This window comes from Urocampus carinirostris, chromosome 1 (assembly GCF_059441175.1).
Source record: "Urocampus carinirostris isolate Australia breed hairy pipefish chromosome 1, RoL_Ucar_1.0, whole genome shotgun sequence".
NCBI lineage: Eukaryota > Metazoa > Chordata > Actinopteri > Syngnathiformes > Syngnathidae > Urocampus > Urocampus carinirostris.
In genome coordinates, this window is record NC_142349.1 from 16,285,571 (window position 1) to 16,302,208 (window position 16,638).

At 39.2% G+C, this 16,638-nt stretch overlaps 1 protein-coding gene across 3 annotated transcripts in view; it reads left to right on the forward strand.

The window, feature by feature from the left end:
* Window positions 1-2,505: 2,505 nt before the first annotated feature.
* The window catches only part of pbx4 (pre-B-cell leukemia transcription factor 4), a 41,660-nt gene continuing 27,527 nt past the window's right edge, over window positions 2,506-16,638 (forward strand). The window contains exons 1-4 of one of the 3 annotated variants that reach the window (XM_088328703.1): window positions 2,506-2,652; window positions 3,281-3,466; window positions 10,075-10,188; window positions 15,975-16,048. In XM_088328703.1, the coding sequence (XP_088184829.1) occupies window positions 3,282-3,466; window positions 10,075-10,188; window positions 15,975-16,048 (373 nt within the window). In that variant the 5' untranslated portion in view covers window positions 2,506-2,652; window position 3,281. Of the gene's footprint in view, window positions 2,653-2,774; window positions 3,467-10,074; window positions 10,189-15,974; window positions 16,049-16,638 lie in introns of those variants that run through there. The other 2 variants (XM_088328712.1, XM_088328720.1) reach the window with 2 other exon arrangements.

Genomic DNA, 16,638 nt, shown 5'->3' on the forward strand with positions numbered 1-16,638 from the left:
CGTGATAACCAATGTGTTAAACATCTCATCTCATCTCATCTCTTCAGCTGCACCGCTTATCCTCAGTAGGGTCGTGGGTATGCTGGAGCCCATCCCAGCAATCATCGGGCAATGGGCAGGGGACATGGGGACAGACAACTCACTCGCTCAGTCACACCTAGGGACAATTTGGACCGGCCAATTCACCTGAAATGCATGTTTTTGGAATGTGGGAGGAAACCGGAGTGCCCGGAGGAAACCCACGCAAGCACGGGGAGAACATACAAACTCCGCACAGTAAGGCCGAGAGCTGGATTTGAACCTACTCAGGAGGTTCCCACGACCTCAGAACTGTGCCGCACACGCGCTAACCACTGCGCCGCCGTGCTGCCCTGTGTTAAACATATTGACCAATAATATTTCCAATTTTGATTGAGGTTTTCAGAAACACGCTTCAGAATTGTTTTAAGTTAGTAAAACATTAAATGAATCAGTCAATGAATCTGATTTAAAACATTTTTCTTCGCTATTTTACAAATGCTCAAACTTGAAAATATATGATTCAAATGCTGGTTTGGAACTTAAAATGTTACAAAATAGGCAAAAATGTTTATTAAGGTTGCCTAACCTGAAGCTAATTCTTTCACACATTTTATTTCACTGTGTTATATTTTATGATTTGATAAAATCTATGAAATAATAATAATGTCACATTCTGTGTTTCAAATCAATATAAATATACCACTTAAAATTTGTCTCACTCCCGCAGTTACTTCTTGGAGTGTTGAGGCTCATTTTGACCGTCTTTTTTGTCCTAAATATTGGTTTCAAAACAAGGTGCCAGCAAGGTTCTTTAGTAAAAACGTCAAAAAATACTGCAAAGATGCCAACTTTTTAACCTTTGGTGCAGATGTTACAGGGTGAAGGGAAGAAGGAGTGTGGGGGCTGTGTGTATCGTTCCGAATCAAATCGCTGTAGGTGCTTTGCTAGAATTTTGGGATGTTTACAGATTGTTCTGTGGGTTTTTGTCATAGTCAGTCAACAGTGAACATACATTGTTGTTGCCGTTTTGCCTATTGTCTTTAAAGTATTTATAGTACATGTTTTACCTGGAGTGCCATGTCTAATCTTGTTGCATACAATGTTTCACAACGTTGATATCAATGACAATAAAGACAATTCTATAAAGTGTATAAATACTTCCTGTTCAACAGAACCGAGGGTGTTGAAAACCTGTTTTACGTAGTTGCATGTTGAGGATCTTTGTTTTGGTTGCATTATTAATGTCAAATATTCCTGACAAGACAACGAGGCACTTGTCAAATCTCTTGTCATCTCAATGACTTTGTTACACCTTTGTACTCATCGCTCATTTTCTCAAAAGACTTTAAGGTTTTGCTAGATGTAGATCTACAAGTTGTCGATCTCATTTAGCTGCTGATTAGGCTGCTGATCTTTCATTTAGGAACTTCATCCCATTACGTCTACATTCAGCACTAGAATTAATCACGGAAACATTCAAATGCCTACGCGCATGCAACATTTCACATGATTTACGAGAGTTTGGGGTACTAATAGCTAGCTGCAAGATAAGTGGCAGATCCCTTTAGGTGAGTCTCATTTTATGTAAAATAAATTCTCATTTCTTGACCTACAAGTATTTTAAAAGTACACATGTATATGATGGTTCACAATGTTGTTTTTTCAAAGGAGCTGCACGGAATCTGGAACTTTTCTACTCGCTTGCTGCCTTCCTTGGCTTGTGTCATCATCGCAGCCTCAGCCAAATTGTTCATGATGCGTGTGCAAGTACATGCATTTCTAAGACTCTTTTAAATAAAGTTTTTCAACTTTCGTAGGGTTTAGGTAGGCATTTGAACTTAGATAGAAAACAGATAGAAAACCCCGCAGAGACGAGCATGGCATCACTCTCCTGCACTCCCCCATATCCTATTACACTTACCTAATGGTGTTCCACCCCCGACAACTTTGCTAAAAGTAAGATAAACGCAGATCGGAAGATGGAAAATAAAGTTCCCTTCTCTTTGAACTCAGTTGGGCATTGTTATCACATACTTAAAAAAGAAAACATTTAACTTTCAAATTTTTAAGGACACCTCAAATGACGCACCCCACCGTTAATGAATGAGGGGGGTTGACACTAGAGGTGCTAAGTGACACAAACTGTCCCTTTAAAATGTATGTAAAATGAAAACTGTATACATTTCTGAATAGGATAGCATTGATAAGTTTTAGGAATAAATAGTTTAGCCTACGATAAAATCATTGAGGTTAACAGGTATAGACTGGGGTCACTTCATAATTGTGACTGAGAAAGCTGATTTCTCTCAAGCAGCCAAGTATGTCCAAATGCTAGTTTTTGCGATGTTTCAAATGCATTTTTTATATCATTGACTTGAATTCTTCCAGCGTTTCAAAGAAGTGATTTTTGGGGGGGGACCAAATGGAGTGATTAATGACTAACATATTGATGACGTCAGTGGCTAGTCATGCGTAACGCCTGCCACGAGGGGAGTCGTGCATTTCACCTGGACACATATTGAAGCCCCTCAAAAGGGTCGTTCAAAAATGTCCAATTAATAAAAGCCCACTCTGCGAGTATAGTATCGTGGAAGTGGACTTTTTGCCACCTACTCTCAAGCTGCCTTGCAAGTGAGTGAAAGAACCAGTGCTCTTTCTCCCCACAGCGGCACCGCCGAGTGCAGCAGCACATCCCACGTAGTCGCGCGACACACAGCAACAACAATGGCCAAGCGTAGTCTGTGGCGGTAGGAGCTGTCTCTCTCTCGCTCGCTCTCTCTCTCTCGGCGGAGTCCTCCCTCCACCGATTCCACTCGGTTTTTGGACTTCGCGGCGGCCAAAGACAAACCCGCGGGGACTCGCCCGCCGTGTTTTTTGTTTAGTTTTCTTCAGCTCGCTATGTTCGAGGCGAGCCCACACGGACCGTGCGCTTATGTCCCCGCTGCTGCTTCTTGGCCGATGGGTTGCAGCTACTAACCTAGCTTCTTTTCACTCGGTGCTTAGCTAACGTTTTTAGCACCCCCCTTCCCCCTCGTCGTTTTCCCCCCAACAGCGCGCGAATGTTTTAGGGAATTTGGCCCCAACTGTTTTTATGACAACAGTTCCCAACTCTTTACTATTCGTCGAGGAATCCTGCGTGTATGTTTGTTGCGAGAAGTAGTTTGTGGGCTAGCTAACAGGCTAGCTATTTGAATGTGTGTGTGAGCGTGTGTATTCGGAAGGAAAACGGCGAGTTTCCTTTTTTTTTTTTTTAACAAAGTATGGATGACCAGACCAGGATGCTGACGGGTCTCACCGGACTTGGTGGACTACAGCCAGGCGACGTGGGCGATCCGGACTCGGTTCGGAAACAGCAGTCCCTCGGCCAGCCTCAACAAGACATCGGGGATATCCTACAGCAAATAATGGCCATCACCGACGAGAGCCTGGACGAAGCACAGGCCAGGTAAGAAAAGCCAAGAGCCATTTTCCATCGTGTTACTACGATGTCGTGTTTACAATTAGTCGACGCGGTTCTTGGTGTGAAAATCAACTTCAAAGTAAATGATCCACGGCTACTAGAAGCTTGCGTTTTATTACTGTTTTAAAAAAAGTAACACCAAGCGGTTCTTTTGTTACTTCACTTGTGCTCCGTTGCCTATGATTTTTGCGAACGCATTTGCCATAGAAGAAAAACTGCGCACATTAGATTTTTTTTAACTCAGTTTTTAAGTTTTAAACAATTTTCCATTCATGGAGTTCGACATATGTGCGAAAATAATTATATACTAAACTAGAAGTGAGATGCAATGCTCTTCTAATCCGAAGGTGTTAGATTCTAGTTGAGATGAAAAGTGACCAAAGTCACCCAATCGCTCATTAGTAACATTGAACCAGTTTAACCTCCCGAATATTTTCCACAACCGTCTATCATCAGTGTCCTCGGAACATTTATGGCTGGGCTATCCGGGAGCTTCCAATGTCTCAAATTGTTTGAGCGCAGGTCGTGAGTCCAACTTCAGTATTTTGAAGCCAGATGTGTACGAGTTGGGAACCACAGTTCTGTCTCCAAGAGGACAGTCTAGAGTATTTTGGGAAAGTACATTCAAACAATTTTCCAATGCATTTATGTATGTGAAAGTTTGAAAAAAACTTTGGTTGTTGAATTATATTCTCCCAACGCTTAGCTGCCACTTAAACTACACTTTCATGGCACATGTCACTGCTTAACTATAGTACAGAAGTAGAAGTAATTATTATAAGGTCTTTTACTAACCCATTTTATGTAAATAGTTTCTCAAAAACGCACTATACGACACCATTCAAGTTAATATCACGTTAACACAACTGTATGTACTACAAAGTTTACATGTCCCTCCTCAAAGTAAAACTTCACGAGTGTAGTCTTAAAAAATGGGTTTCCAGGCTTCACCACATTACTGTTTATGCCTAATAAGATTTGTCTAATTGCACCCAAATGAGTCTGAATAGCGTTGTGCATCAATTGATAGTCAATGTCATTATCCGATAATATGCAAATGAATGCAGGGATTACTCAATTGGCTGGCGTATCCAGTCAGGAGCTCCCGGTGATGACAGCAGCCATTCATTGATACGACTCCTCACTTAAGGCTCACATCACAGAGGCATTCCGGTGTTTCCATGATTCCTAGCGGAGGGGAAATCTATGCAAACAGCGAGTACTCATGTGCCATGTGGCCCAGGGAGCATAAGGTCAGCTTTCAGATAATGCCGCACAATCTCAACAATAGGAAGGCGTCCACTTGCAAGGCCGTGGCCACAGTGTGATGTGTCATTAGCTAGTGATTTTCCACCCAACATTTGACCACCTGGTTCTCTTAATTAATTCACTCCCCTTTCACTCCCCCCCTCCCTGGTGTTCATCCTTTTCATTGTGCGCTGGGTGCAATCAATTCTCCTATAATGTGTACGCGAGTGCAGCTGTCCGCAAATCGAGTTTCTATTAATGAGGTGGTGTTGAGGGGGGATGACGCTATACCGCCAAATCACACACCAGCCTTTATTGTTTTTATTACCGTTTTCTATTGTGCAAGTTTGCAAACAGATTCTGGGTCTAAGCACCTTTTTTATTGTCAGGCTTTCCCTGTCGTAAATATGTTAACACCACCCCGAATCAACGTAGACTGAATGATAGTGTTTTGGTCCTAAACACGCACAATTAGAGTGAATGTAACAGGCTAAACAGGTTACAAATATACAGTGTGTAACTAAAGGTGTGTCGGCTTTTGGTGCACTATACCAATTTCCACTTTGTAGAGTTTTGCACAAGAGGTCCATTTCTGTCTGACACATGCAGGCTGTAATGTGCAAACTATTTAATCAATAGAGGCAATTCCATTCCATTTGATAAAATATTCATCTGTTGAACAGTGGGTGTTTGTTTTTAGCTGACGGCCTAACTTGCCTTAGGTAGTAGACCCTTCATCTGCTTACTAATTGGCTTCTCCTTCAGTTCAGGTGAAAAAACCGATGCGGAAGCACTCACGATAACTACGTGCTCCCTGTTTGTACGTCCTTTGAATGGTTTATATTACAGAGTAAGCCTGAGTGTGGCTACAAAACTTTGTGGCACAATGGCCAAGTACCCATAAAGGGACATATCACATTGTTTTATTGTGATTTTTTATAGATGTTTAAAAATTAAAATACATTTTGACTCTAAAAATATAACTCAAAAGTTGTAAAATCTACAAGTTGACATTTTGAAATACAGTGGAACCTCGGTTCTCGACCATAATCCGTTCCATTTCTTTGTACGAAGACCGATTTGTACGATCACCGAAGCCGTTTTTTCCCATTAAAAGTAATGTAAAATTGTTTTAATCCGTTCCAACACCCTGAATGTTTATCTTGAATATTTAACGTAACGCTAACCCAGGCTAATCGTACGTTCGCGTTAGCGTAATCTTCCGTACGAAAGATTACGCTAACATGAACGTGTAAAAATAAAAAAATCAGGTAGTTTACACGTCATTTAGCACCCGGGTCCCCACAACAAGTGGTGAGCGGTTAAATGATAAAGAAAAGAATTATGAATAGGATTTCTTACCGGTCGGCAGAAGCCATGCTGTATAGCTGAAAGAAGGGAAACTCGCACACCTTCTTCATATTTGGCCATTATTTCTTTCTTAAATGCAATAGTTGTACGCACTATTCCTCTTTTTTCACCTGTAGCAACTTTGCTGCTTGCACCGACCTTCTTCCGAGGCATAATTAGGGGTTAAAACACTCCCTTCACCGCTTTTGAAAAACGAAAACAGAAAAGGAGTGCGCGTTGCCGTGACAACAGTTCTTCACGAGGGGTGGGGGCAATCTACACTCGTACGCCACTCAGCGTCGCCCCTAGCGTACCGGCGTTCGAACTCCGATTTTTTGAACGAAAAGCGAAGCAAGAATTTCTCAAAATTTTTGGTCGAGAACCGATTTGTTTGAACTGAGAGGCGTTCGAAAACCGAGGTTCCACTGTATGTATATATATATATATATATTATTTACTTATCAACCGGTGAATGCTGTAGAGTTTAAAGATAAAGGTTCTTTATGTCAAATGTTCACAGACTTCACAATTAATACAGTAGTTGCCTTTCTGCCCTCGAGAGAATTTTTGTAGCATTTTTTTCAACTTTAGCTCTCATAACATGTGTAGAAGAATGTGCTCTCTAGCAATATATTTGGGAATCCAGTCCCAAGTGTAGTTATTTTTTGTTTAACTTTTCATCATGTTTGATAGTTAGTAAGAAATTACATCCTGTCTGTAACTTTGGCAATTGAACAAAACATGTAAACACAAACAGAAATGTGCTGTAATTCATGTTTTCATTCATGTTTTTAAAGCAGGACAACCTCAGTTACCCCTTCTATACCATATTTCTTGTTCATGTTAACACACTCATATGATAAGGTGATGCATTAATTTTCCTCAAGTACATGTGTTATTCTTCTTTGTATTTTTCCATGTAATGCATTCACAATTCGCCCGCCAGTGTTTTATAAGCCTTCCATGACACCAGAATTCTTGAGTCCCCCCAACAACCCATCAATGAAAAGTAATATACAACCAACATCGAAAGTATAACCTCCCATTGAAAAATCCTACACTTTTCTTTTTTTTTTTTCTCTTAATATATGTATATAACTCATCCCAGCAATTAACAGTTAGGGTTTAGCATGCGCCATCCCTATGCTGACAAACTAACCCCAAAGAACATATATGGATTTAATCCTGGACCATGTATAAAAGCGACCCAGATTGCATTTTATGCAAAAGAATCATATTAGGCCTGTTTAGGCAATTGCAGGAAAAAGTCAAATACCGGTAGCTTTGGCGAAAAGAAAATCATATGATTTGAGCTTCATTTGCTTGCAGTGTGAACAAAGCCTATTTTAACTCACAAGTAGTTTTCTTTGTTGTGATTCGACAGCATATAAACATCAGCACAATATAAATTTTCAAATTTAGTCTCAGTTAAATTAATCGATGTTTCAGTGGTGTTTGTGCTCTCTTTTCTGTCACTATAGCAATATTATACACATATTGTGTAATTCCGTTCTTCAGTTGAGGACACAACTGGAAATACACTCAATTCTAATTGAAAACACATGACAACACAATATAGAAACACTTTTCAGGAGAGGGAGAGAGAGGGAAACAACTACTGCATAAATCTGTTTTATAACAGCGGAAATGTTAATGCAGAAATGTTTTCTGTTTGCTGTAAACGAGGATACTGTAACTTTCTTTTCAATCGTATAGTCAAGCTGTTATAATTCCTTCAGAAACTCAACTTCTGAGTCACCGAGCTGTAGTGTGCCCATGCACTTAATAGTTATGACAGACGAACCCCTTTCTGGTTGGAATCTCCAATTAATTCATTTTTACTCAGTTAACCTGATTGTTTTTCAATGAATTCAACCAAGACTGGTTATAGTGACCTACTTAATATGGAATTTATCTCAGACAATATTTGACATTGTACGCATAATTATTAATCAACCATAATGTCATATTTAGCTCGATCGGTAATTGAATTGATGTGATCTTTTATTAAAAAGGCATTTCAGTAAAAACAACAGATCCTTTCTGTGCTGGCGATAGTGTGAGCCCAAAAGGTAATCAGTTTTCGGCTGTGTTATGTCTATTGGGAGCGGCAAGGAAAGACCTTTGTTTTTCCTCTCTACTCTCGACCATTCAATCAGGTAGAAGTACAGTTTACTCCATTTTTAAAAGTTTGGCGAATGTAAAAACGTCCTCAAGTATTTTATCTGCGCCAAATCAATTATTAATTTTACTAGTTTACGTGTGTTACTCATTTAATTTTGACAGTTCTTTAATTAAAAATGTTTTTCATGATTACTCAGCTTTAAGGATTTGTCTGGAATTTGGAACGTTCAAGTGTGCATTTTGTAAATGCACTCGAATAAACTCTTTTTTCATCTTTCTTGGGGTTTGGTTTTGTGTTTGGACTTGAAGTATGCTTTCTCTTTTGCCATTTTCCTGCTACACTGACAAATAATGTTTTTTAATAACCTGCAAGGACAAGCATGACATCACTCCAGCACTGCCCCCATTCCTTGAACCTAATGTGTCCTGCCCTGAACCGCTCTGCGAAAAGTAAGATAAAAGCAGATGAATGGACTAGAAAAAAAGCAGAAATGTTCTTTGAACTCAGTTGGGCGTTTGTAACACCTACTTAATAGAGAAAATATTTAACTTTCAAACAAAGCACCCCACCTTTAAGTAACTTTAAATTCTATCTAACCATATTCAGCTTATCACAGAAGCAACAAGAAGACATACATGCCTGTTGTTAGAAGTTGAACTAACAGAATAATTCAGACCTGTTGGATCAATTTGTCAAACCAGCTTTTTAAACGCAGTATTGTGCCAAACAAATAGTTTTTTTCAAGACTATGTCGTTTTGGAAAAGAAAAATATTTTTTATACAAATTTAATGTACATTCATTGGTTATTACTTACAAAGGGACTCTATTTACTGCTAAGTCCATCAGCGGGCTTTCAACCCTGTTGGAGTAGGTTCGTTTAGGTGTTTGAAATCCTTAAATTCTTGAACTTTAATGTTTTGTTTTCAAGGATTAAATGTGCTTGAATTTTAGGTAAAGTGCTTGTAAGTGCTTGAATATTTTCCTGTGTTTCTCAGCAAGTCTGCCTAAAAATGACGATGACACCGCTATCTGGTGGCTTCGCTCTGCCATTGCATTTCTTCTTTTCTCGATTAACTTCAGCTGGCATTAGTTTGTACAGCATTATCCTATCAAGCGTCATCCCCCTTAGGATCGTGCCTAAGAGGACAGTTGTATGCTACACCTAAAGAGGGCACTATGGATTGTCTTTTGGTGCTAGGATTACGTATCAATTATGGACATTCATTGAGATTTCAAATAATTAAGGTAGGATTTTCCAGTGGTAAATCGTAATGGGAAGAACTTCCTGCTACTGAAAATGTGAGCTTTTTACCCAATATCTGTATGGGGAGAGGTTTGTCTCAAAAGCAAAATTGTCCGCAATTTAGTAAATATCTAAAAATCATGTCTTGATAAGTACACATGCAAGATTAAACATCGCATAAGTTAATTTTAGATTTAAATGTGGGCCTGCAAAGTACAAGTTGCACACCAGATGTTTTTCTTTTAACGGTAAATTAGCCTTGAAAGTCCTCAAAGTACTTAAATTTGTCCATAAGAAAGGTGTACGAACCCTGTCAGAGGTTGCTTATTTCAAATGATCTTGTTCTTTTCACCAAGACTAACGTGAAGTTGCACAGCTGTCGCCTTCATTACTACTCTGGTCATGTTTGAACGTTGCATGTCCACTCCTCAGCCATAATCGCCAAACAGAACATGTGACGAGGCTGACACATGACCATGACACACCTGTTGTGGAGGGCGTGTGGGGATGGGGAGCAGTCAGGGCAGTGCAAGAACTTTGGTGCCCTTTTTGCACACCCTGCCTGTCCTCTGCCCTCATCCCTTACCACACTCCCCACTCCACCCCTCCTGTCGCCATATGTTTAGATGCTGGCCAGAAGATTCACCGGCGCATTGGGGTGGATCAGACGACCCCACAGAGGGAGGGAGAGCAGGGGGGGGCACGGCAGGGGGTGGCCTGCCTGTCAACTTCCAATTCAGGTCAGTACAGGACCGCATGAGCATTGAGCACCTCCTTCCCCCCTGCTCATCCCCTTCATTCTAATGGCAGACCACCCCCAACTCAAATCCAGCCGTGATAGAGTTAACGATACATAGAAAAACATTTGATACCACTTTTTAGGGCTGTAACAAGTATCTTGAAATAATTTATTACCAAAGAATGTCAAAGAAAAGCATCACCCTCCAAGGGTCCTCGTGAATTAATCTGCCTGCATTTGCGCCTGCGAAGTTGAGTTGGTCGTATCAAGCCAGGAGAAAGATCCCACAAATGGCAAAGACAAAAATTGATAATCCGCTCACGTTTAATGAGGAACTTCACAAAGTGTTCACTAGAGAAGTACTTCTGCATAGGTCAGGGCTGGGCAAGCTACGACCCGCAGGCTACATGCAACCACGCAGGCTTTTAAATCCGGCCAGCTCAACGAAAATGGTCAAAATATCGTGACAACATAATTATAAATAAAGTACTACTAATAAACATAGTTTTTTGGTGTTAGCTTTTTCCACATTGTCCCTTTATGTGTCTACTGCAAAAATACTATCTCAGAAATTGTACAAAATGACTACAAAACTAAATATCAAATTTAGTGCTTGAAAACGGGACCCAATATATTATTTTGCTTTCATTCTTAGTGGAATAAAATGCTACAGTAATAATACAATACAGAAATACTGCTACAGAAATACTACTAAATTTTATCACAAAAGTACTATAATACAGAAAAACTCCTGCAGAAATACTACAATAATACTAATACGGAAGTAATATTATACTGAAACGCGAATACAAAAAATCTACAAGAATTCACCTACAGTAATACAAAAAAACTACAGAAACACTCAAAAAATAGTACAATGGAAGAACTAAAAAAATATTACTAGAGTAATACTAGAATACAGAAATACTACTACAGATATACTACTGCAGAAATACCACTACAGAAATACTACAAAAACACATCCACAGAGCCTACTTCAAAATTCCTGCTATGATACTGACAAAAATACTAAAAGAATCCTACTATTGAAATACTACAAAACACAACTACAGTAATACTGCAGAATTGAATAGCAAATCTAGAGCTTAAAACGGGGACTTAATATATTATTTTGCTTTAATTGTTTTTCAAAACCAATTTGATTAGACTAATCATATAAAAAACAAATAACAAAATAAGTGTACTAGTAGATGTCTGCATGCATATTTATTCAAGTCTTAAGGACCGGCCCCGTGGCCACATTTTTAACTCAATTTGGCCCACCATTCAAAAAATTTGGCGACTCCTGGCATAAGTGATTGCAAAGTAACACATCAATTTGTGTACAGTATACCGTTGTTAGTTGTGATGTATTATTTCCCTAAAATGGTAAAGCATAGCGACCAACAGTGCACCGTTTTTGTGAGGAAAATCCTAATTCAGACTAAAAGACCACGTATGCTCATACGTATGCATCCATACCTAAACAAAAAAATAAAATTAAGTGATAAAGCTATCAATCCCCTAATTGAAAACAGTAATAAATCAAACACATAATGGCCACATTTGACGGGCACAACTCACGGCAAACCAATCACTTCTGTAAGTCGCTGGCAGCAATGTTGCTGGCCTTTGAAGTCATTCACACTGAAAATCTCTTATACATCTCTAGAATGTGTATTAGGCCACCCACAAGTGGGCAAAAGTTCTTTACTCCTACATACACCTTATCAACACTTGCACAGTACATTTGGGTCCAATTAGAAAGTTCTTATGGTTGCTTGTAGCTGTAATACTGCAGTACTGCAACCTACTTGAAAAAAATATTTGGTCCATAAACTCCTTGAAGAATGAGCTGATGGTTAGCATAAATGGTATTGAACTCTCACTATGTAGTGAGGTTACTTCTAGATGCTGGAAACCCTGACTTGGTTCCCGTCTGTGCGGCCCTTTGCTGCAGGTCATACCCGCCCTCCTTTCGTGAATGACTTCAATAGTCCATTCAATCAAAGGTTAAAATTCTCATAAAATACTTTTAAGAAATATAAATAAAATACTTGTTTAAAAAGTAGATTTTTATTATTCCAACACACTATTGTATAAGAACTCTAATGGTGCTTATCTTACGATGAGCAGGATCACAAGGTGAATCCTGGCCTGTCTTTATTCCCTTCCTGAAATTTCCCCGTGGGCCTTCACAACTGGAATTGCTGTTGTGGTCAGGTGTCGCCAAGTCATATTCATTTGTGCTTGTCTTAATGTGCTGTTTTCATTGAAAATAATATCATAAGGATGTCACTTGTGGCAGTTCATACCTATCACATCTCAAATTGTGTGCTTGGTTTGTTCGCATGTGGGCAGAAAAGGTTTTTTGTCACTGTTTATAATGAAACTGCCAGTTCTGATATTATTTGCGTATATGTTTTTTTTCTATCACAACCAGACACTTGCAATTAGTGTGAATGACACATCTTTCACCATTTTCAGATTTATAGATACACGGCGATATATATTATGAATCTGCCGCCCACTTTGAAGTCTGTAGTAAGTTTTGGGCCATATTGAAACTCGCCACTCACCTTTACTGTACATTACTCGTGATTTCAAATTCTTAGCACAATCTAACCAAATTAAAATAATCAGAATATTCATACTTCAGTGGTACTTTAAAAGTAAAATGTAAAATCACATCAAGGTATAGGGGAATCCTTTACAGCATTTACTGAACATGAAGGCAGCTAGCGGTGCACTCCAAAAATCAGTACGGCAATAAATTGCTGCGGGTTTCATTTCAAATACTCTTATCGAAACAAATGAATCAGAATTGATGCTGCATATTGAGTTTCTAGGCGTGTCTCTGATGCTACTCTTTGTCATGAAGTGCACCCATACTCCAACAAGCAGGCATGGGATTAGCACTTAATTGCAAGCACTGTTAAAGTTATACGTGATAAACACTTTATGCTTACTGTTTAACAAAAGATAAACATGGCAACTACATAAGAAGACGTGCGGGTCTACAACATTGTACTGGTGTGCCACATACAGGAATTGCTTTTAGGTCAGCAGTGCGTAGCATAACATCAATCAGGTCCGATTTAAGTGTTTTCGGACAGGATAACCAAAAGCTTTGAAAAATAATTGCAGCTTCTCAGTAGCACCATACACATGAAGACTTAATGTAATCTGTATGTGGTACAGGTCCACAAAAAAAACCTAAAGCTTCTAAGAGCTAATGTTCCACTATTTAACCTGCTGTATATAGTATACAGTAAAAACAAAGTGATTCCATTCCAGAAGCGATAAAACTAGCAAATAGGTCGCTTTAAAGGACACTGAGTTTCTAAATTATTTCTTCTAAGAAATTTAAATTATTGGTTTTCTCACAATAACATTTATTCCACTGCTATGGTTAGGTATAAGGCAGCAGATTATGAACTAAAGACTTGTCAATAACTCAAGATTGTGTTGAAATTATTCTGATCGTTTTATTTAAAAAAAAAAAACTGCTGACGATGCGTTCAAAGGCCTTACATTGCCCTCATTAAATAATTGCCTAAGGCAGAAAGGTATGTTAGGAAATTGTTCTAATTTTTAATCTGTCATTATTGTGATTTTTTTAATTTTTATTATTTCTTGTACGGCTCCTTATTTGTATGCCTATATGTATGTTTTAACAGTGTATTGCGTTTAATAAGAAATGTGGGGAAAAATTAAAGGCAAATGCTTTAAAAAGGCGTCAATAGACAGGGATCAGAATTTTCCGCGGATCCGCGGATTTCCGCTGTTTTTGAACCCCAAAGGCATTCCGACTTCTTCACTTTTTCTCTTGCGTAGCAAACAAATTCAAAATCCGACTGTCTCACTCTTTCCTTTATTGCTCTGGCGCACCCTGGCGGCCGTTAGAAAAATTGGCCGCAATGGTGCTCAAGCTGCAGGGACTGAACTGCATTTGAATTTATCTTGCAGTATTTACAAAAAAATCCGTCCTGCTTTATTCCTGGACCCTGGCTATTTCAGCTGAAAATGAAAATCTCCATTCTGATCCCTGAATAGAGTAGTGATTGTACCTTAGGATGATTAAGAAGGCACTGGTTACAGAAAGTTACAAAATTTAGCTAAGGTGTATTATCACGATCAATGAGCGCAACGGCACCAATACCATGTACCGTAAATTGCGCACTAGAAGCTACTACGTTTTCTGAACATTTTAAACACTGCAGCGTTTAAATACCGTTTTGCCGGTTCTTTGTTTTATTTTATTTTTTATTTATTTTTTGGAGTGAGGCAGATGGTCGCGAGGGTGTCTGTGGCAACTTTGGTTGCGCACCTGGCTCGAGTCATTGTTGTATTCTTTTACGACTTGCTTGAATTTCATCATTCATTGACATATTGTAATTGGTGAGTTCTATACCAAATGATGATTAAAGTTCTTTACGAGGTGTCACAATCACCTATTCAAATATGCACACATCAGTGGGCAGTGGTAGCTATCCAAGACTGTGCCTAATCTCACTTAGAACAAATTAGAGTAGTCTCGATCAACACACCTCAATATGGTTGCAGAAGAATTTGTAAACTGGAATTTTTGCTATTCGGCATTAAATACCATGAATTAATTTTGTTTGCAGATGTCTTAATAAACTCATTATATAAACTACGATCACTTTTTTTGTACTAATCACGCCAATCATTACTTCTTGTTAAATATATTATACAGACTGCGATCCTGACTCACGTTCTGTCGCAAGCATAATGTGCGTTTACGCGGAGGGGGGTCAGATTTTGCAGGGGAGTCGAATTTAGCCACTACATCTCCCGCAGCTACTCGGTTACCACGATCTTCTGCGTAGTCTAGAAAATAACACACAATAGTGAACAAAAACACGGAAAGCATTCAATGGTGGGGAAGTGAGGTTTTGGATTTAATTAATATTTTTGGGGAAAACTCTTCACCCTTTAGTAGCACAATAAAGTTCAAATTGCTAGTTACGTTAAGGCGTTAGCATTCATGAGCACTTTCGCCTAAAGTGCAATGCGTGTGACATCCCGTTCCCTCTTCTGAACAAGCGGCAAGCTAATGGCGTCCAAACAAGAATAGCTTTGAACTCACAGGAGACCACATACAAGTCACATTTAGTGTGAAATGTGAACGATCTCTCAAAAACATCTGATTTCACCAAATATGGTTGTTAGTCTTAGGTATGACTCGCCAAGGCTCGAATTTGTGACTCCCAGTCTCGGGTTGGGCGCCCAACCTTACGTCATATGCAGGGCGTACCGCACACATTATAAAATATCTGAAACTTTAATGTGCGTCTAATGGTCATGAAAATACGGTTGTATAAATTTCAGGATATGCATGACTTTGTTGGCAATGTGTCAGGATACATATTAATTGTCCCATGTATCGTATTGTAATACATGCAATATTTCGTCGTGATGTTGTTTGCAATAGCCTCCCTTCCTTAAAAGTGACATGAATTTGGTGCCCAGTCATGCTATTGTAACTCTGTAACTTATTAGTTACATAGCTAGTTGACTAATCATCCAATTCTAATCACCGAAATGACATCATTCCTTTTCGTAATGTTGATGTGCCAGGTATATTTGTGACGTAATCAAAAATTTGGTTTGGGACACCTGCACATACCTCTGTAGAATAAAAGTGAGTTTTAAGAAGACAAAGACGTAGTACAATTTGAGATGGTGGGGGGGGTTTCTTTTCTTTTATTGTGTACCTCCTAGCTCTCTCCCTTGTTTGATTCCTTCTTCTCTGTTGCGCAGGAAACATGCCCTTAACTGTCACAGAATGAAGCCAGCCCTGTTCAGTGTTCTCTGTGAGATCAAAGAGAAGACAGGTGAGTTGTGACTTTGCTCATTTCCTTTTCATTCTGCACTCCAGAGTTGAAACCCAGTTGTAGGTGCACTGTTGCACCTTCCATCCGATAATGGCTTCCTTGCATCCAAGCTACTTCCTTCCTGGCCTTGCATAACTCACACATGATTGAGCGATGGTTGTACTTGTTTGGTCACTGCAGTTTAGAGTCCTAGGGTCGAGGGGACTGGTTTAAAAAGCCATTAAATATTATATTAGGTGGTCATAATGACCCATGTTCCTCCACATCCACTCTCAAAATAAAACACAAAGATCGACTGAAGAACCAATGTGACTACTACACTGACTATAGGTTACTGGTATTAATAAGGTGGGGGAAAGTACTCTTGCATAACCTTGACAAAAAAAATTCACTCACTCGTTGACAGCAGGCAGATATGAAAAGAATCTGCGGAGGTTATTGCCTCACAATCAGTGTATTATGCCATCTCCACATGCTATTTTCTCAGAACGGCCACACTCACTGCAATCTAATGCAAATATGCATTGGGAATAAAATGCTATGCTTATCAATGTAGAACTCTGAGCCAAACATAGTTTGTGACTCGACTC